At 35.3% G+C, this 22,344-nt stretch overlaps 1 protein-coding gene across 3 annotated transcripts in view; it reads left to right on the top strand.

Annotated features, from left to right (window-relative positions):
- Nucleotides 1–22,344, top strand: part of NEMF (nuclear export mediator factor) — a 57,869-nt gene that overhangs the window by 5,332 nt on the left and 30,193 nt on the right. For all 3 annotated transcript variants that reach the window (XM_045450910.1, XM_045450908.1, XM_045450911.1), the window contains exons 5-16: nt 6,161–6,309; nt 7,291–7,358; nt 8,339–8,425; nt 9,786–9,859; nt 10,977–11,047; nt 11,126–11,201; nt 11,583–11,645; nt 13,230–13,307; nt 13,447–13,655; nt 13,912–14,103; nt 14,412–14,475; nt 17,007–17,095. In XM_045450910.1, the coding sequence (XP_045306866.1) occupies nt 6,161–6,309; nt 7,291–7,358; nt 8,339–8,425; nt 9,786–9,859; nt 10,977–11,047; nt 11,126–11,201; nt 11,583–11,645; nt 13,230–13,307; nt 13,447–13,655; nt 13,912–14,103; nt 14,412–14,475; nt 17,007–17,095 (1,220 nt within the window). The remainder of the gene's footprint in view (nt 1–6,160; nt 6,310–7,290; nt 7,359–8,338; nt 8,426–9,785; nt 9,860–10,976; nt 11,048–11,125; nt 11,202–11,582; nt 11,646–13,229; nt 13,308–13,446; nt 13,656–13,911; nt 14,104–14,411; nt 14,476–17,006; nt 17,096–22,344) is intronic.

Here is a 22,344-nt window from a genome sequence, read left to right as displayed (position 1 = left end):
TTGTATGAGCCAACAGTGTGTAGACAAATACCAAAATATATCAGAGGGCTAAGGTAGGATTTATAAGACTCATTTTAATCTAGAAGCAAGTGCTTCCATGAAAATAGAGTGCTAACCTGTGTTCTAGGGTGATCAAAATAAATTACACAGGACTGAATAAACTGGAGAGAATCTAATTGTGGTTAGTTATTTTCTAGAATATTTTTGGTGTTATGATGAATATTTTATGGTGATGTATGATAGAGCCCTTTACCTTTCTCTTCATCCTTAGTAGTCTGTACTTCTGCAAATTGGAGTGATATATAATTAAAGGGTGATTTCCTCTCATTGATCCTTTAGAATTTAGGAACAAATGAGATTTTTTACTGAGATTTTTTTTTTTTTTTTTTTTTTTTACACAGCTAATGGCAATGTGTATGTTTACATAGGTTCAATAAGAATTTGTAATTCTTTTTACCAAGATATAATAAGGCAAATTGTGCAAACTAGGTCAAACTTAGGGTGTCATATTTGTGAATAAGTCTCACTTAACTAGGTATGACAAAGGTTATATTTTATATGTAGAAGCAGTGTCCACAAAACATCCTGAGAAACTGATCTTTTACCTATTCTGTGGCATATATGATCCTAGCCTATTGGTGGTAAAGAATTTGAATAGATTTGAATAACTGTAGATCTGAATAACTCTAAAGAGGAATTTACCTGTATTTATAGGTCTACCACTGACACAATCAGTAGTGATTTTTGTTTGGTTTCAAATACTAATTTTTAAGTCTCTGGGATAATAGAAAACTTTTGAAAATAAAATCCCAGATTTCTTATGAATTCTCCAGGCAGCAGTCATTATTATGGCTTTAGTAATTGCTTCATATCTTGTGACTCTAGATTTGCTGACTATATCTGAGGAGATATATTTATGTTACTTAACATTTCTTGCTGGACCTATGTAAATCAGGCCAAGATGCAATGAGAGTAGCTTGTGTTTATGTATATTTGTCATCAAAATAATTTTAGATGTTATGATGAGAAAGGACTGTAAAAAAGTATCTAAAGTTTGAAAAGAGACAAAAAGGACCAAACTGTCATTTTAGTATCCTGCTGGGTGTTGTCTAGCAGGCACTTATGGGGGTTAGTTTTTCCTCTAGAGTTGTGTATCTTGAATTTGCTATTTACTATTGATTAGGGTTTTATGTTTTGTTCTGTTTTTTACAGTTCTTTAAGTGTAGACTTTAACTTGTAGAAAACTGATAGCAATGCAAATGATTCTTGCCTGATAGCAATGAAAGTTATTTGATCCAGTAGAGATTCAAATTGTCTCTGTCCAGAGAAAAGATATCCTCAGTGGTTACAGTCTTACTGCCTTGAATTGACAATCTTACACAATTATTCTCATTGTAAATAGTTCATTTATTTCATTTCTCTTACAACCAGTTTTACCATCTAGTGGTTTTATTATTCATTAGTTAAATAAATTTTGACAGTTACAATAATAGTTTATTGTCTTCTGGCAACTGTTATTTCTACTGAAATCTGTCAGCTCCTTTGAAGGTAATCTGGCCTTTTTATCTGGATGCTTTAAAATTTTTTCTCTTTGTCTTTGGTTTTCAGTATTTTTGCTTTGCTGTGCCTAGTTGAGTTCTTATTTGTAATTATCTTTTGGGGGTTCATAGGGTTTCTAGAATCCGAGTTGATGTTTTTCATCAGTTTTGGGAAATTCAGCCCGATTTTCTTTGATCTGTCTTCCAGTTCACTAATTTTATTGCTACCAGACAAGAATCACTTGGAATTGCTATTTTTATTGTCTGTTGATTCTTTTGATTTTAATTACACTGTCTTGTCTCCTCACATGCCTGGTTATTTCATTTTGTGCCAGGAACTGAGTAGAAAAAACAGTAGTTGTAGTCTGAGATCCAGAATGACTTGTCTTTCTCTAGAGAAGATAATTGCTTTTGACAAGTGGCTAAGGGTACAGCTAATTCCAGATTACCTTACTCCAATCAAGAATTGAATTGATTAGAAGTTGGGCCTGGAAAATCTGGTATATTTCTGGTTCACACCTTCCCTTAAGAAGCAGCCTTTTAGAGTCACTATTCAGAACTGGATTTCTCAGGACTTATCAGGATATCTGCCCCTGACACTGCCCCAGTCACCTTTCACTTGGGCTCTGAACTCCAGTTTTTATTCCCCTTAGTTGTTCCATGAGTCTATCAAAATTTATGCTCAGCTTCTTAGCCTATCAGTTGTTTCTTAACTGTTAGACAAACGATCCTAGGGATGTGTGACTCATCTTTCTGAGTTTTCTTCTCCTAGGTTTTGGTCCTGTGAAGGTTTACTGTCTTGCTTGCATTTTTGATTTCTTAAAATACAAGCTTTGTGTATTTTGTCCAGTTTTTCTGTTTCTCAGTAGGACATTGGTTGGAATTATCTAGACTACCATTTAAATTAGATATGTTTATACAAGTAGTTCATGAATACATTCTCAGTATATAGAGAAGTACATAAAATTAAAATGGAAAGTCTTACCCTTCCTAGCCCAAACCATTTCCTCATTCCAAGGTAACCACTGTTATGTATGGTGTCTTATTTATGATCTCCTTCCCCTCTTCCCACCACCATCAAAACAAACAAACAAAAAACCCAAACACCTTTTTTTTTTTTTTTCTTTTTTCATCTGTGGGGGGAAAAAATCTCTAGAATGTAACTGAAGGCATGCTTAGGTTTCGGTCAATATGCTTACATTCTAAATTTAAACTTATGTACCAGGCACGGACCTTTCCTTTTTTTTTTTTTTTTTTTCCTTTTTCAATTTAAACTTAGCCCTTAACGATATGTAAAAATTCTTTGCATACAATGATTTTGTGTAATCTTTGCTATTATTAAAAAAAATCTGGGGCGCCTGGGTGGCGCAGTCGGTTAAGCGTCCGGCTTCAGCCAGGTCACGATCTCGCGGTCCGTGAGTTCGAGCCCCGCGTCAGGCTCTGGGCTGATGGCTCAGAGCCTGGAGCCTGTTTCCGATTCTGTGTCTCCCTCTCTCTCTGCCCCTCCCCCGTTCATGCTCTGTCTCTCTCTGTCCCAAAAATAAATAAATGTTGAAAAAAAAAATTAAAAAAAAAAAAAAAAAAAAAAAAACTAGGGGCACCTGGGTGGCTCAGTTGGTTAAGCATAGGACTCTTGGTTTCGGCTCACAGGTCATGATCTTACGGTTTCATGAGTTCAGGCGCTGCATCTGGCTCTGCACTGGCAGTGTGGAGGCTGCTTGGGATTCTCTCTCTCTCTCTCTCTCTCTCTCTCTCTCTCTGCCCCTCCCCTGCTCATGCTCCCTCCCTCTCTCAGAAGAAATAAACTTAAAAAAATTGTTTTTAATTAAAAAAATCTAAACAACCTTTTCATTTTGTAATAATTGAGGATTTATAGAAAAGTTGTGAAGATAATATGAAAAGTTCTTGTATATCCTTCATTTTTCTTAATGTTAACCTCTTACATAATCACAGTACACGTGTTAAAACTAAGAAGTTAACACTGACGCATTACTGTTAATTAAACTGCAGACTTTTTCTTAGATTTCACCAGTTTTTGTAGTACATACCCTTTTTGTGTTCTGGAATCCAATCCAGGATACCCCATTGCATTTAGGGCCTTTCTATTTTGAGGGGTTTGAGCTATTAGTATGCATACTGCCTAGGTTTCAGAGGTCCAGGTATTGATGAGTTGGAAATACAGATAAAGGATTTTATACATGAAAGTATGTGCTTGGGAATTTTCAGCAGTTATTGTGATACTTAAGAGAGGTAGGTTGGTTGACTCTTAACAGTAGATCTTGAAGATTGCTCTTCCCTCTCTTTATACCAGGGTTTGATCTCCTAGGCTTCATGTCTGGAATTTTGATGTATGGTCTATCTAGAGTTGATTAGACCTTGGTTAAAGAGGTGATTGCTGCTCAAATTCATTTAACAAAGTCAGTTTATTAATTTGCAATAAAATTCCAATAAGAAAGATGCTGGAGAAAGTAAGTTAAGGTCAGAAAGTAGTTTATTGAGTACATCAGAGTCAAGCACAATATTTCCCAAAGTATGTTTCTTAGATACTACCTTCCCTAGATAATAGGTGTACCTAGAAAAATAGGTCCCATAGCCATTAAAATTTGAGGGCCTTTGAGAATAAAGGGGGAAAAATTTTTTTTTTTAACTCTAGGACTTATCAGTGCCTTTAATGCAATAATGTGATGTGTATATCCCCTAGAGAAGGATATGTTACACAGAATTGCCAACTTTATTTGCTCAGAGTTCTTTTTTTATGGAGGTGGGGGGAACCATCTTACAGAATAGTTTTGGGAAACCCTGGTTTAAGGCAAAAAACGCTTTCAGGAAAGTAACTGCCTTGCTGGAATCTGCCAGATATTCTTGATAACTGCATGCTTTGTTTCAACAAACATTTATTGAGCACCTTCTTTGTGCCAGGCTGTATGGCTGGGTCTGTTTTGCAAGTCACGTTAAATTACATCTTCTTCAGTCAGACACTATGTGGACTTCTTTCCAAGCCCTCACCCAAACTTTGCTCTTTCAGTTAACTTTTTCTTTTCTTTTCTTTTCTTTTCTTTTCTTTTCTTTTCTTTTCTTTTCTTTTCTTTTCTTTTCTTTTCTTTTCTTTTCTTTTCTGAGAGAAAGACTGCAAGTCAGGGAGAGGGATGGGGTGGGGGAGGAGAGAGAGAGAGAGAAAGAGAGAATCCCAGGTAGGCTCCATGCTTAGCACAGAGTCCAAGGTGGAGCTCGAACTTGCAGACCAATGAGATCATGATCTGAGCTGGAACCAAGAGTCAGACGCTTAACTGACTGAGTCACCCAGACACCCCTAATCTTAACTTTTTAATAGATACTTTCATTTTTCCATATATTTGCTTTCCACTTCCTAGGATACAGATTTTTTTCTGTGTCTTGCTATTTTTTACTTAAGATTATAAACATTTTCCTACTTTTTCAAAACAGTCTTCATAAGTTAACAGCTTTTAAATAGTTTGTTAGGTTGATATATCATAATTCAGCAATTTCCTCAATTTTTACATTTAGGCTGTTTCCATTTTTTTCTATTGGAAATAAACTGCAGTGAATATCTTTAAGCATCTAGCTTTTGGTTTTATGGAGTTTTTACATTGGGCTACATTACAAGTGTGGAACCACGTGGGTATAAAGTGTAACTATCTGTATTGATTTTGCCACATAACTATTGCTATCCAAAGACAAATTGCAGATGAAAGTATAAATATCTCTTTATTTGGTTTCTGAAATATCTGTCTGTTCTGAATTGTTTTTAATAAGCCACGGTATTTGTAGACCTACCTCCTGCAAGGACAACAGTAAGTTTAGCTGGTGATCATCAAGGTGTTAACTGACTACAGGTTTCTCCTGCTCTCCGAAAGTAGAGCGTTCATATGGAAACTTTTGTAAGCTGAAATGGCATAAAGCAAAGAAGCAGTTGTCACCAATTTATATAGAAAAACTTTTGAACATCCCCAGAAAATACCTTCTCTTAGGCTTTTCTGATACTGTAAGGACATATCTTACTAATAGATGCACAAAATAAGTAGAGGTAAAGCACAGATGCTCACAGTTCAAAGCTATGATGGCTTGATGCTGAAATGCTGAGTTAAGTTCCCAGGGAATGGGGTTTGACTCACTGCTTGAGTTGCCTGCTGACTCTATAACAGGTCACTGCCAAACAAACTGAGTGCTTTTTTTTGTTTTTTGCCTTATTTTCATAAAAGTGAAAATTAATTTCAGATTTCTTTCGGTCAGTGAAGACCGGTATTAATATAGGTCTTTTTTTTGTAAAAGCAAGGCGGTGTAAAGCAAAGTTGTGAAAAGTAGGTGATAACTGTTGTATTTCCATTAGTGACTTCAGTAGAATGATCAGACAGTGAGTTTAAAGTTGCTTTATATTCCTTCATTATGTTTCAAACTTGGGGTCCTTTATTTGTTTATCTTACTTCAGTCTATGATGGACAAGTGCAAGGAGCACTGTTTAGATGTGACTCAAGTGCTTTTTGTTTGTAACTTCATTGTAGCTTTGATTCAGGTTTTTAAGAGACCCCATTTTCTTTCTCACTTTTTAAGAAGTTTCAAGAATGATTGGGAAAAGCAATAAATTATATTTTATTTTATTACAGGGAAACATTGTTCTTACAGATTATGAGTACCTAATTTTGAATATACTAAGATTTCGAACTGATGAGTCAGATGATGTTAAATTTGCTGTTCGTGAACGCTACCCAGTTGATCATGCTAGAGCTGCTGAACCTTTGCTTACTTTGGAAAGGTAACATGTTTTGTTTCTAAACTCATTTCATGTTGTATTAAAAGGTAAAATAGATCATATGTCAGAATATTAAAGAACTGTCACATAAAATATTTTGTTCATTTGCATAAAATAACTAAATTTGGACTGCTTGAACTATTTAAATATGCATGTAAGCAATTAAACCTCATTTGCAAGTAGCAGCTGTGTGTCTTTTTAATCTAAGTCTGGTGTTACTTCAGGTGTTGATGATTTCTTGGTAAAGTGAGGGAACTTACTAGCTATTCTGTGGGAAGACAGATGGCTATCTTGCACAGAGTACAAATGGAAATGGTTTAGCTAAGAAAAGGGAGTACCGTAGGATAAGGTACTGATTTTAGGTACTCTTCTGGCTGGAAGGTTTTGCTAATAGCTATAGCAGAGGTTCTCAAAGTTTAGCATGCGTCACATTCACCTGGAGGGCTTGATAAAACATATCCTGCCCCTGCTTCCAGTTTCTGATTCAGTGGATCTGTTGTAGAGCCCAGGAATTTTCAGTTCTTACAAGTTCTCAGGTGATGTTTGTGCTGCTGATCTGGGGATCAGAGTGGCCAAACAGCATCCTTAAGAGCTCTTACTAAATGCATAATTAGGTAAAGCCATTCCAGGTATTAAGATCTATCACCAAGCTCTACAAACATTTACCTGTTATATAGGAACATCTCTTTCTTAACACATATGGGCACATTTTCAATAAACAATATGACTAAGTTGAAAAGTATTGATTTTTCTTAGAAGACTTGGTTTCAGGTCCTAGTCTGCTGCTCAGGAACCTACTACCCTTGGGTAAATTACTTTTATGACCCATTTTCTTACCTACAAAGTGAACTAATTCTTCTTGTATGTTAGAGTATTGTGATGATTAGGCAATTTGATGGAAATGAAAGTATTGTAAATATGAATATTGCTGTAAGTTTTATTAAATAAAAGATAATGAGAGGCGTGTCAATTTTGTTTTCACAGACTGACTGAAATAATAGCCAGTGCACCTAAAGGTGAACTACTGAAGAGAGTTCTTAATCCATTACTTCGTGAGTAAGCCTAAATAGAGCAATGAAATGTTTGCAAGAAAATGTAGTTTTCAGGAATATATTTAAATCTTTTATAACTCGAGAGTATTACAACCACTTGATAATGTAGAAGGGAGCTTAAAATTATCTTTTGAATAAATAAGAATTTATTTTTAAGGAAAGAGGAATTTGTTATACCACATGAAGTTTGACCTTTATGTGTTAGCTTTTATTTAAAAGCAATACAGCTAAATAAACTGATAGTATGTTATCTAGCATTTTAGTGCTAGTGTACTATTCTGAGAAATTGTGTTTTTTTTCTTTTCATTGTGAATCTTTGATTTAATAACCACTTGAGTTTTTGTTTTTGTTTTTAATTGGTGTGTCTCAGGGTACCCCAGAATCTGTCAGGTACTTTCAATCAGGATAAAGATAATCCAATAAACTTATACTTGAAAAATCATTGCTCATCCCTATACTGATGAGTCTGGAGAGGACTTGGGCAGGCAGGTATCCTCAGTTACTGGGCATTAGGGAGTCACTTGTCCTCTCTTCTGAAATTAGAATGCATTAATAAGTTACCTTTACAGCTTTCCAACTGTTAGTATAGCATACATAAAATTGTTAAGTTTGGATTTTTAAAATTAACTTATTAATATGGGGTATTGTATTAACCAGTTTTTGGATGCTAAAGCAGTCTTTCATTCCTGATTTGAAATCCTTTATATGTGGCTCAATTCCATTAAATTCTTATAAAATTTATGCACTGACTTCTGCAGTTGTAGTCTCAAATTTTTGTAAGTACTTGAATTATCATTTCTAATTACATTTCAAAATAAGTAAAGTAAAAAAATAAAATCATAAAATCATAAAAAGCAAAATAAGTAAATTGTTATTTTCATTGACTTCTGAGTAGATATTTATATTGGGATGTAAATTTTGTATTATATTTTGAATATTATATAGGGGAATACTAAAAATAATATCTTCTGCTTTTACAGCCTATGGACCAGCTCTCATTGAACACTGTCTTATAGAAAATGGATTCTCTGGCAATGTCAAAGTGGATGAAAAATTTGAAAGTAAAGGTATGGCTGCATTCTACGATTTTTGCCCATTTTCATGTATTTCCTTTTTTAAAAAACTATGAAAATTCTTTCTGGGAAAGTAATAAAAGTGAGCAGGTAGTAAATCTGTAAAAACTATAAAATATTTGATCTATTTTTTTATGTTTATTTATTTATTTATTTATTTATTTATTTTGAGAGAGAAAGAATGTGAGCAGGGGAGGGGCAGAGAGGTACATGGGGCTTGATCCCATGAACTGTGAGATCATGACTTGAGCCGAAATCAAGAGTCAGACGCTTAACCAACTGAGCCACCCAGGCGCCCCAGGTCTATGAATGTTCTATCCATATGGTATTTCTGGCTTCCTGCTCTAATGTGGCACGTTATCCCTGGTAACTCACATTTCAGTCTCTTGACCTACCTTAGTACTTTTCAACTTTACAATATTCTCCTTCCCCTGAATAATTGAAGTGGTTACCATACTTGAGGTAGGATCTGGTATAACACTTGATGTAGTTGAGTTATTCACCTTCTGACTAGGAAGTTGGAGTGCTTTTAGTAATAGCTTTATTCATGCATTTTAATTCTATAAGAACTGTAGTGTGTCTATGTGATGAATGAGGCTTTTGTAACTACTTAAGGGAATCTAACTAAATTGCCAGATTAGGACAGTAAAAAATTACAGGAAACATAAGGGAAAAGGAAGACTTGGCTTTTGACAAATTTATTTGCAGATTCTCATGTAAAATTACAAAAATATATTCTTCGTGTTTATATTTTGGGATTACATATCAGTTAAGATTTGGGGATGTTAATTTTTATGCTGTAAATGTTTTTATGTTTAAAAATACAAATTAATGTTTTAGTGAGTGACTTTGTGTTTGACATACTAATTCAGTGCAATCCTGATCAAGATGCCAACAGGTGGTATTGTTTTTGCAATTGCAGTGTTCTGGTTTTTTAAATAAATACTGTGGAATAAAAGCATGTGAAAATGTTCAGGAAAACTCTGGAAAATAACAGTAGTGATGGAGAATAACCCTTTTACAGATAAAGGTATATTAAGAACCTAATAGTTTTTGAAAAAGTACAAAATGAAAAATTCAGAAACAGGCCCACATACATATGGGAATTTAGTATATAAACAAAGTATCTTTAACATCATGAGGGTAAAGATGGATTCAGTAAAAAACTATTGGGATCACAAGCTGGCCAAAACATATTCTTATTTACATATACTGATTATAAACACGAAGTAACTATATTTAATTTTCTTGAACACTTTTATTATTTCATAAGCACTTTTCTGTTTTCAGTATGGTTTTGTAATAGTTAATTAACACTTGATTGGCATTCCTTTTTTCCATTTTGTTCTGTTAGACCTTGAAAAAGTACTTGTTTGTCTGCAGAAAGCAGAAGACTATATGAAAACAACATCCAACTTCAGTGGAAAGGTAGTACCACATATTATTATTGTATATTGTACTATTGTATATTGTGGTTTTATTTCTTTAGATTTTCAGAATTCACAGTGAATTAGGGATCACTACATGTAAGTTTTTTGTTAATTTGGAAATTCAACATCTGTAATATGCTTATTCTAGGGTTTTTTGGTGTTTTTTTTCTAATTGCTGTTGGGTTATAATTTTTTTCTGTTCCTTTTTTTTGTTTAAGTTTATTTATTTTGAGAGAGGGAGAGAATGCACATGCAAGAGCATGCAAACAAGGGGAGGGTCAGAGAGAGAGAGAGGAAGAAAGAGAATCCCAAGCAGACTTCTGCCCTGTCAGCACAGAGCCTGACATGGGGCTTGATCTCATGAACCCTGAGGTCATGACCTGAGCTGAAATCAAGAGTGACATGCTTAGCTGACTGAGCCTCCCAGGCGCCCTTCTTCTCTTCTTTTTATAGAAAGTACTAGGTCAGGTCACAATTGGCATACCAGGAAAGTTGAGGAATTTGAAAATAATTCCTCTTAGGTTGATATTATTTAGAGAAATACTTTTTAATTGCTAGCACTTAATTAAAAAATTAGCAATTTACATCACTCTAATAGGTAAACATCCTCTGAATCATCTCATATCTTGTTTTTGTTCCCTATTCAGAGTATAACTTTATACTAGAAGTTCAGAGGAAGTTCTGATTAATTCCAGCTAAATTCAGTGCAGATACACCTGCCCAGTTTTTAAAATGAATTAAAATTTCTTACCAACAAAGGAAACCTAAGACTTTTTCTCCTGAAAGTAAAGTGCTATTGACTTTTTAAAGTTGCAGAATATCTAAAATTAGGAAGAAAAAAGCAAAATGTACACGGATAATCCCATCGTTTTATCAAATCACTAGTTTTAATTTTCTTTATTCCTTATTTTTCTTGTCCATATGAAAAAAAGTATTATTTAATAATACTTATTGAGCCTAGAAACATCATTTTGAGAATTGATACAATCAATAGACAAATGCAGCAGATTATTTAAAACTAGAATAATTTTGTAAGTTTAATAAAATCGGGATCAGTCATGGAAGATACATCTTAACTATGAAGAGAAATGAATTTTAATATTGGATTTTTGTAGGGGTACATCATTCAGAAAAGAGAAATAAAACCAAGCTTGGAAGTAGATAAACCAACTGAAGACATACTCACGTAAGCATATAGGCATGAGTCAGTTTACTTTGGATATTTATTAATGTTCTTGAATGATATAATAAATATGTTTTGCAGGTATGAGGAATTTCATCCTTTCTTGTTTTCTCAACATTCACAATGTCCATATATAGAATTTGAATCATTTGACAAGGTGGGTTTTCCAATTCTGTTTTTTTGACCAGTTAGTATGATATGAGTTATTAATACCAACTTGATTGGATTGATAAATTAAAAATATTTTTGGTTTACAATCACTGTATCTGAGCATTAAAGATCATTGCAGTCACAAATAAAAACTGTTGGAAATTTTTATTGTCACTTTATTTCAAGATGAAGGACCAAAGCTTTGAACTTAATTTGATTTTTGGCCCTTTGAGCTATATAATACATTTCCTGGGAGTCTGTTCAAGTTCTTTGGGTAGTGTTATGAAACAAAATGGACTCTAAAATTCTGTGTATCTAAGTTGAAGTAGAGACCCTGTTTTGTTTTTTTTTTTAACCAGTTACTGTCTTTTTCTGTTTTTTAAATAAGGCCGTGGATGAATTTTATTCCAAGATAGAAGGTCAGAAAATAGATTTAAAAGCTTTACAACAGGTATGGTATTGTTAAAAACATTAAACTAACTAGGCTTGGTGTGATTTGCTGTGTAGACGATGCTTTCATGTTTCAGCAGTAGTATGGGAATGCCCTGATCCCTTGGCTCACTGATAATGGTCCAGGGGAGATCTCATTGTTGAAAAGCATTCCCTCGTTTGTTCCATCTGTACGTAAGATATTCTCTAAAATGGAAAATACAATGGGAAGGTGAGTCCTGTTATTTATTCCCTAGTATAATATGGGTTATTATAGCAACCCAAAGCTTTTCAACCTTTGCTGTTAAGGGAACATTGTTCCAAGGAGATTTTTAAGTAGGCCAAAAGAAAGGGAAACGTTCTTTCTGTACAAATAAGTGTATTTTTCATTAAACTGGGTTTTATTCTAAGTGGGCTTTCAAACTCCACAGGAAGTTTTAATATGCTCTGTTTCTTGGTACATTTGACCATGATTTTGGAGCATTGCCACAGAGTTGTTTTAGAAATTAGCCACAGTCACTGTTGATTTGAAGAGGATTTAATTTTTCAAAAATATTAATAAATTCTTGAAGTACATGTGCAAAAGTTTGGAATTATATGAATCTCTGTGCCCTCCCCTCTGTTTAAAAAATTAACAGCACAATTTCAAAGCTGGTGGGTTGAGTGAATTAAATAGTGTGCCTGCCACACGGTGGCAGCACTTTAGCTAGTAAATGTATTTAGCAGTAACATTGGATTGCATGTTTTTATGTGCATCAGAATATTCATGAATTATTTTAGTAATCACTTTGTGTTCTTTTAATAGTCACCATTCTTATGATTCAAATCTTTTAAATACTACATCCCATAATTCAAACCTTCATTAACTGATGATTCTGTTACTAGTATTAGAAAATTTGCCTCAAATCAATAACCTTGAAATGCAAATGATAAATGCTAAAATGCTATATAGAAGGTAAATTAGCTACTGTGAGACTTTGTGGCATTAATTTAAGAAAAAGAGTACTCTGTAGAAATAATACTGAGAAAATTAAAAGCAGCAATAACTTAAAAAGAAGCTCTTTTGGTAATTTGTGTTCTTTTTTTTTTATTATTTTTTTTTCAACGTTTATTTATTTATTTTTGGGACAGAGAGAGACAGAGCATGAACGGGGGAGGGGCAGAGAGAGAGGGAGACACAGAATCGGAAACAGGGTCCAGGCTCTGAGCCATCAGCCCAGAGCCCGACGCGGGGCTCGAACTCACGGACCGCGAGATCGTGACCTGGCTGAAGTCGGACGCTTAACCGACTGCGCCACCCAGGCGCCCCTAATTTGTGTTCTTTAAGAATGCATTTCCCTAAAACTTTACAGTTATGTGATAAGAAGAAAATGTCTTGTAGTCAGAATACATTCCTATATAGGGAATGGGAAGTAGGTAGTGGGGAGAGGTAATTTGGGAGCTTGAAACACTTTGGGGTAGGGTAGACCTGGGTGTTGGACTGCAGGAACCTCAGACAGCATTGTGGGGTTGAAGTGGAGGAGGGAGAGTTTCAGGATGTAAGAGAGGAAAGGTGCAGAAGGCAGAAGAAAACTAATTTTTAAAAAATATGTTTTGCCCACAAAAGGAAAAACAAGCATTGAAGAAATTAGATAACGTCCGGAAGGATCACGAAAACAGATTAGAAGCTCTTCAACAGGCTCAGGTATTCTGTTTAGCTTTTTCCCAGATTTCAAAAATGGTAACTTTAAATAAAACATTGTATGTTAACTAAGTGGAATTAAAATAAAAACTAAAAACATAACTTTAACATGGTATTACAGTAACTGTTTTTGTTTCTTAAGGAAATAGACAAACTTAAAGGAGAGCTCATAGAAATGAACCTACAGATAGTTGACAGAGCTATTCAGGTTGTTCGAAGTGCTTTAGCCAACCAGATAGATTGGACAGAAATTGGGTTAATTGTGAAAGAAGCCCAAGCTCAAGGAGACCCTGTTGCAAGTGCAATTAAAGAATTAAAACTACAAACAAACCATGTTACAATGCTACTAAGGTGAGTTTGATTCTTAGTTAAGCAGTTAATGCTTGTTTTTATTTTGCTGTTTAATTGTTCACTGTATTCATTTAAAATTTTTTCTCTTGTATTTGGAAGTTTATCCTTGAAGATACAGAAAAAACATTATTTACATTAAAATAATGCAACTATTTAAATACTGCAAATAACTTTATAATTTCATTGAGGAAAAAAATTGAAAATAAAAAAGTGATGTCATTGACATTAGTGAAATACTATTGAATATTTTTAATAGAAATCCATACTTGTTATCAGAGGAGGAAGATGACGATGTTGATGGTGACATCACTGTTGAAAAAAATGAAACCGAAGCACCAAAAGGAAAAAAGAAAAAGCAAAAGAATAAACAGCTGCAGAAGCCTCAGAAAAATAGGCCATTACTTGTTGATGTTGATCTCAGCTTGTCAGCATATGCCAATGCCAAAAAGTAAGTGTTAAGTATGAATTGTAAGTAAAATATCTGCAATAAATCAGGATAATAAGGGTAATATATGTATATATATTACGTATGTATGTGCTTTGGGGTGAAAACACTTTTTAAAATCTTTGTGCATTATACAACTTTGTTTTCAAAACATACAAAACAAAGTTGCATAATGCGCAAAATTTGTTCCATATGATTTGAATGTGTAAAATTAGAAGTAACGTAAATAGAAAGGTAAAGAATAGCTTAATTTTACTTAAAATTTTAATAGCTTAATTTTACTTAAAATTAAGAGAAATGCATTTTTCTAGATACTATGATCACAAGAGGTATGCTGCTAAGAAAACACAAAAGACCGTTGAAGCTGCTGAGAAGGTACTTACTATTTCTTAGAGTGAATGTGAATTGTTTTTTTCTCTGCTTTAAATGAGTGGCTTTAATTATTTCGTTTAAATGAGGTTTTCTAATTCAGAAATAACTTTCAAACTTAATTTTGCTGTAATTATATGTATTTCCAGTGTTTATTTTCTTCCCCAAACCTGCTCCTTCCCCAGTCTTCCCCATGCTATAAATAGCACCTTCCTTTTTCCCTTTGCTTGAGTTAAAAGTATTGGAGTCATCCTAGGCTTTTCTCTCATAAATTATATCCAGTCCATCAGCAAATCCTTGTAGGTCTTTTGTAGAGTATAACCAGAATCTGACCACTTCTCAATAATCCCGGCCCCCGTCATTTCTGTTCACATAGACTGTAACAGTAGCCTCTTCTTGGGTCTCTGCCTTCTACCCTTCCCCCCCTACAGTCTGTTCTTCAAACAGTAGCCATAGTGATCCTTTTAAATAAAAAATGAAATTATTTCTCTTTGTTCAAAATCCATTTGCTTCCCATCTTATCAAGACAGGTCAAAGCCCTTCTCCTGCCCTGTAAGGTCCTACCTGATCCACTCCCCTCCAATTTAATCACCTGCATTCCTCTTGCTACACTCTTTTCAGTGACACTGGGATCTTAGGTGTTCCTGTAACAGTGATGCATGCTGCCTTCTCGGGGCATTTGTGTTTGTTGCTCTTTCTACAGAAAATGTTTTTCCCTTAAAGTTTCCATGGTTTGATCCTTCCATTCATTGGCATGTCTACTAAAATGAGACTTTATCAGAGAGGCCTTTCTTTAAAAAGATTTTTTTTTGATGTTTAAAAAAAATTTTTTTAATGTTTGTTTATTTTTGAGAAAGAGAGAGAGAGAGCTTGAGTGGGAGAGGGGCAGAGGGAGAGGGAGACACAGAATCTAAAGCAGGCTCCAGGCTCTGAGCTATCAGCACAGAGCCTGACACAGGCTCGAATGCACAAATGGTGAGAGCATGACCTGAGCTGAAGTCAGACACTTAACCGACTGAGCCACCCAGGTGCCCCTTTTTTTGATGTTATTATTTTTGAGACAGAGAAAGTACGAGCTGGGGAGGGGCAGAGAGAGTAGGAGACAGGAACCAAAGCCGGTTCAGAGCTGACAGCAGAGAGCCCAATGTGGGGCTTGAACTCACGAGCCGCAGGATCATGACTTGCGCCAAAGTCAGACACTTAGCCAACTGAGCCACCCAGATGCCCCAGACAGGCCTTTTTGACCATATTTACTAAAAGTAGTACTACTTAGTAAGCTTAGTGGGTTAAGGGGCCAACTCTTGATTCCGCTTAGTTCATGATTTCATGATTCATGAGTTTGAGCCCTGCATCAGGCTCTGCACTGGCAGCATGGAACCTGCTTGGGATTCTCTCTCTCCCTCTCTCTGCCCCTCCCCTGTTGGTGTCCTCTCTCTCTCTCTCTCTCTCGCAAATAAACATTAAAAAAGAATAGTAGTACCCTCAACCACTCCCTCTTATTCTGCTTTTTCTTCTTAAAAAACACCCCTCCCAACATATTTTGATCTGTCTTTCCTCTAGAATGTAGATTGTATGAAAGTAAGATCTTTGTTTTGTTCATTGCTTTGTCCCAGCCCCTAGAATATTGCCTTGAACATAGTAACATTAATATCTGTTAAATGAGGGGTGCCTGGGAGTCTCAGTTGGTTAAGCATCCGACTTTGGTCCAACTTCGTGTCAGTTCATGATCTCATAGTTGGTGAGTTTGAGCCTGGCATGGGGCTCTCTGCTGTCAGCACAGAGCCTGCTTCAGATCCTCTGTCCACCACCACCCCCCCCCAACCCCTCCTTCACTTGCTCACGCACGCTCTCTCTCAAAAATAAATAAACATTAAAAATATGTGTATCTGTTAAATGAGTAGCCCTCATGACTTGTCTTCTATCTCTCTCTCCAACCTCATTTCTTGACATTTTACTGTGTAATCACTACTTTCTTGGTGAAGTTGGCCTTTTCTTTTTGCTTATAGTGCTCTTCCTATTCTTTGCCTTGATAATTCCATTTACCCTTCAGACTTCAGCCTAAATGCCATTTCCTTAGAAATACCTTCTTTGACCATAAGCATTTATAAGTTAGGTTCTCTTGTTATATTCTCATAGCATCCTTAGAAGCACTTAACATGTTTATTTGAATGATTATGTGTTTGATATTCATGTCTTCTCCTCAACCCTCTAGTAGGGTGAGAGTGAGGACTTCCTCTTATTCACTATTGTGTCCCAGCATCTAGCCCAGAACCTATCGTATGATAGATACTCAGTATCTGTTAACAAATGAAACTTTTTAAAATTTGTAGGTCTTGAGCAAATATTTGTATACATTAACCTTTGACTTAAATTATTTTAATATTTAAGGCACAAATCTTTATTTTGTGTGTATATGGTGTATGTATGTAAATAGTTGCCATTTTGTGACGTTTAAAAATAATTTCTTGTCTTATTTACTTAGTGTTATTTAAATACATTGTCAACAAATTATTTAAAAACTTTTTTCTTATAAATAGGCATTTAAATCAGCAGAAAAAAAAACAAAGCAAACGTTAAAAGAAGTCCAAACAGTTACCTCTATTCAGAAAGCAAGAAAAGTATACTGGTAAGTGTTCTACCTTTTAAAAATATAGTTTTTTTGTTTTTTAATTAAAATTATACATGTACATTGTTTAGAAAAATCAAGCAGTTCTACAAAGCTTGTTGCAAAAACCAGTAGCCTTGCAGTATTTTACCCCTAGTCCTGTTGCCTCTTCTCTTATGGAAACTATTTTTAGCTCTTTTAGCTAATTGTTTTGGTATTTACCTCCTTTCCTCTTAGTAATGTGCTTATATTGCTGCTTCTTGGTATTTCTGTTTTATACTCTGTCAATGACTTCCCACTATGGAAGATGAAGATTTTATTCTTTCCATTTGGTGCTCCATTACACAGATACACACCAGCCAGCCTCCCAGTAAAGGGACATAATTTTGTCAAGGTAGATATCCAGCATTAATATACAATAATATTTTAGTGTAGTCACAGCTGAGTCATATAACACTGTTTCTTTTCCTTCCCTGCTCAGCTTTTTGTCTTCGTGAAGGTGGTAATTGTTTTGTTTCATTTACCTTCCTCTTCCAGGTGTGTTCAGACACATTGGAATTCTATCTGTATCTTGCAGAAGTCTCTCCTGAGATTTTGACCTACTTTGTTCTAAATTGGTTACCCTAAAGATCTTAAGATTTCATTTTATTTTATTCTGGAAGTTCTCTTTACCTTTCTCTGTGTTGGATTCTCTGTCCTGAATCTCCTACTTCTTTTCTTCGTTGATGGAATGTGTACTCGAGAAGCTACATAAGAAGGCGTGTATAGGATGTAAAGCTTTTGAAGTTTTGATATGTAAAAAACAATTGTTTTATTTAATTGTGCAGCTGATAGAATTCTGATTTGAAAAGGTTTAAAGTCATTGTTCATTGCATTAGCTTCAAATTTGATCTTCAGAAGTCTGATGTCATTTTGATAGTTTATATTTTATTGAAAATTTGTTTTTGCCTTTCTGTAAACTTGTAGATCTTAATTTTTTTCCTCTCAGTTTTCCAAATTTTCACAATGATGTAGGTTGGCGAGGATGTTTTAATCTATTAGGCTGAATACTCCGAGTCTCTTAATTTGGAATCTTTCAGTTCTGATTAATTTTCTTGAAATATTTCTTACGGATTTTTTTTTTTTTTTGGTTTGTTTTCTTCTGGAAGTCTTATTTATTAAATATGGAACTCCTTGGGGGCGCCTGGGTGGCTCAGTCGAATTAAGCATCCAAATTTAGCTCAGTGTGATCTCGCGGTTTGTGAGTTCGAGCCCTTCGCCGGGCTCTGTGCTGATAGCTCAGAGCCTGGAGCCTGCTTCAGATTCTGTCTCCCTCTCTCTCTACCCCAACTCCACTTGGCTCTCACTGTCTCTCTCTCAAAAATAAATAAACATAAAAAAAAAAAAATTTAATATGGGACTCCTTGGATGGTCCTCCAATTTTTTTGCATTTTCTATTTTTCAACTTTTAATCCTTTTGTTCTATATTCTGAGAGATTTCCTTTATCTTTCAGTCCTTCCTCTGAATTTTTAAGTGTTTTTGTTTTTTTGTTACTTTTTAAAAACTTTTGCTCAAGTTCTTTATAATCAGAGTAGTTTTGGTATATTTTTATTTAAAAGTATTCTTTTCTTGCTGGTTTTTGGTTTGTTTTTTATGTTTATTTATTTTTGAGAGAGAGTGAAAGAGTGCAAGCAGGGGAGGGGCAGAGAGAGAGAGGGAGGCACAGAATCTGAAGCAGGCTGCAGGCTCTGAGCTGTCAGCATAGAGCCTGATGCAGGGCTCGAACCCATGAACCGCGAGATCATGACCTCACCTGAAGTCGGACGCTAAACCAACTGAGCCACCAGGCACCCCTTGGTTTTTTGTTTGTTTTTTTTAATATTCTTTTATTTGTTGGGTTTGTCTTCAGCTTTTGTTAAGGACGTTTATTACTGTCTTGTGATCCTTAATTGTCTGTTCGTATTGTCTGTTCACATTTTATAGTAGAGCATGAAAATGCCGATTGGAAGTTCTCTGTGGGAGGTTAGGCTTATAAAATGATGTATGGGGGCTATTTTGTGTGGAATTCTCACTGTGTTTAGCTTTTTTCCTCCTCAGCTGGTCTCATTTTTCAGGAAAGGTGTTTTTTGTTTTTCCCCTGCTTGGAAAGTGAAGAGCTGGTTGTCAGCATTTTGGAAGCCCAATGGGAATAATAGGTTGCAGAGGCTTAGTACCCAGTAATTCATACATTTACTAAATTGCTGTTTTACATATGTTTCTCCTACTTACAACTGTGCCACATTTCCCCTAATTTGAAGATCCTTTTCGTACACTTTGTAGAACATTAACTTCTGGCTTTCTGTTAGGATGTGGAAGGAGCAGCTACTACCATGTTCACAGCTGGAACTTTTTTCCTTTTTTTTAACCCCAGCTTAACCTATTTCTAGCAGTACCTTGTGCTGTTTTTAAGTTTTTTATGGGTTACACAGTGTAGATTGATTTGTTTCTTGGCTTTTTCCATTGTCAGCCTGGGATTCAGCTTCTTGAGCCTGATCACTTTTCCCTTGGTTTTTCCATTTTTAAAAATTCTGTTGCTCTTCTCTCTCTTTCCTTTCTTTTTCTCACATCTCTATTGATGAATAGGATTGACTTGTAATTTTCATGTCTCAGAAGTTCTTGGGACACCTGGGTGGCTTAGTCAGTTAATAAGCATCCAACTCTTGATTTGGGCTCGGGTCATGATCTCATGGTTGTGAGACCCAGCTCTGCGTCAGCCTCTGCACTGGTAGCATGGAGCCTGCTTGGGATTCTGTCTCTCCCTGTCTCTCTGCCCCTCCCCCGCTTATGCTCTTCTTGCGCACGAGTGCGTTCTCTCTCAAAAATAAATAAACTTAAAAAAAAGAACCAGTTTTAACTGTTGATCTCCTCTATTATATCTGTGCTCTCAGTTTTATTATTTTTCTCTTTCTGTTTTTCTTTGAGATTCATTTGTATATCCCTTTATGATTTCTTGAGATGGAAATTTGGTATATTGCTTTTTTACTCCCAGCTTCTCTTCTTTTCTGATAAGTATTTAAGGCAGTAAATTTCCCTTTAAATCTGGCTTTAACTGTAACTAAAAAGTTTTGTTATGTACTGTTTTCATTATCTTTCATGTCAAAATGTGTTCTAATTTACATTGTGATTTCTTCACCCATGCCTTATTTAAAAGTAATGTTTATTAATTTCCAAACCTATGAAGATTTTTGGTTATATTTTTGTCATTGCTTTCTAGCTTAATTTGCATAATGTTCAGAGATAGCATTCTGAATTATCTCAACCCTTTGACATATGTTGTTGAAACTTGTTTCATGGTCCAGCATATTTATGGTCCACTTTATTTACAAATGTTTTGTATATAGTTTAAAAGAGTGTTTGTTGTATAGTTGTTGAGTGCATCTCTCTAAATATTAATTAGATCACATCCATCAATCATGTTTTTCAAATCTTTAGCATCTTTACTAATTTTTTTAAAAAGTGTTTATTTATTTTGAGAGAGAGAGTGTGAGAGCTGAGAGAGGGAAAGAGAATCCCAAGCAGGCTGCATGATGTCAGCACAGAGCCGAAAATCAAGAGTTAGACATTTAACCAACTGAGCCATCCAGCCGCCCCCACTAATTCTTTTTTTAGTGATTGTTTTCTTAATTACTGAGAGTTTTGTTAAAAATCACATAATTGTGGGGTGCCTCAGTGGCTCAATTGGTTAAGTGTCCAGCTTTGGCTCAGGTCATGATCTCACGGTTCACGAGTTTAAGACCTATTTGAACTGTGCTAATAGCTCAGAGCCTGGAGCCTGCTTCAGATTCTGTGTCTCCCACTCTTTCTGCCCCTCCCCCGCTCATACTTGGTCTCTCTCTCTCAAAAAAAAAAAAATTAAAAAAAATTTTTTTTAAATAAATAAGGGCACCTGGGTGGCTCAGTCAGTTAAATGTCCGACTTCAGCTCAAGTCATGATGTCATGGTTCATGAGTTCCAGCCCCGTGTAGGGCTCTGTGCTGACAGCTCAGAGCCTGGAGCTTGCCTCGGATTCTGTGTCTCCCTCTCTCTCTGCCCCTCCCCTACTCATGCTGTCTCTCTCCCTCTCTCAAAAAATAAATAAACATTAAAAAAATTATTTTTTAATAAATAAAAGATCACATACTTGTGCACTTGTGTCATTCTCCTTTTATTTCAGCCATTTTTTGCTTTATATATATGAGGCAGTATAAATACAAAGCTGTATGTCTTCCTGTAGAATTGAGCCTTTTATTAACTGTAATCAGATGTTCCTTTAACTTCTAACTTCTTTTTCCCTTCTCTGTGAGATATTAAAACTACATCAGCTTTCTTTTGGTTAGTGCTTGCATGATAAATCTTTTTCCATCATTCTATTTCAATCCTTTTATATCCTTATATTTTAATATTTTAAAGGAGTGTATATATCATTTTCCAGTCTGACAGTCTTTACATTTAATCTGGAGAATTGACTACATTTAATGCAATTTCTGATATATTTGGGTTTAAATCTATCCATTTTATTATTTGCTGTCTTTTTCTTTTTTTTTTTTTTTTTTGAGATTATTTATTTTGAGAGAGAGAGAGAGAGGTGGGGGGAGGGGCAGAGAGAGAGAGGGAGAGAGAATCCCAAGCAGGCTCCTTGCAGTAAGCATGTAACCAATGCAGGGCTCAAACTCCTGAACCGTGAGATCATGACCTGAGCTGAAACCAAGAGTCTGACCCTTAATCGACTAAGCCACCCAGGCGCCCCTACTGTTTGCTTTCTATTTTGTTCTTTATTCTTTGTCTTTTTGCCTCCTCCTGATTTTTTTTTTCCTGTTATGCTCCTTTACTAAAATAATTAGAAATACATCCTTATGCTTCTCATTGTCTTTGTACTTGTGCATTTATGTTGTTTTAGAAACCTCTCTACCATCAATAGAAGAATTGTTAAATAAGTATAGTACATCCATTCAACAATGAAGATGACTTTTTTAAGATTTTAAGTAATGTTGGGGCACCTGGGTGGCTGAGTCGGTTGAGCATCCGACTTGGGCTCAGGTCATGATCTTACAGTTTGTGGGTTCGAGCCCTGCATCAGGCTCTGTGCTGACAGCTTACTTAGAGCCTGCAGCCTGCTTCGGATTCTGTGTCTCCTCTCTCTCTCTCTCTCTGCCCCTCCCCGGCTCATGCTCTGTCTCTCGAAAATAAATAAATGTTAAAAAAAAAATTTTTAAGAAAATAAAAAAAAAGATTTTAAGTAATGTCTATACCCAGTGTGGAACTTGAACCCACA

Source organism: Leopardus geoffroyi, chromosome B3 (genome assembly GCF_018350155.1).
Source record: "Leopardus geoffroyi isolate Oge1 chromosome B3, O.geoffroyi_Oge1_pat1.0, whole genome shotgun sequence".
In the NCBI taxonomy this organism is placed as follows: Eukaryota; Metazoa; Chordata; class Mammalia; order Carnivora; family Felidae; genus Leopardus; species Leopardus geoffroyi.
The sequence above is the reverse complement of the archived record's forward strand: the minus strand, read 5'-3'. Positions and strand labels throughout refer to the sequence as shown.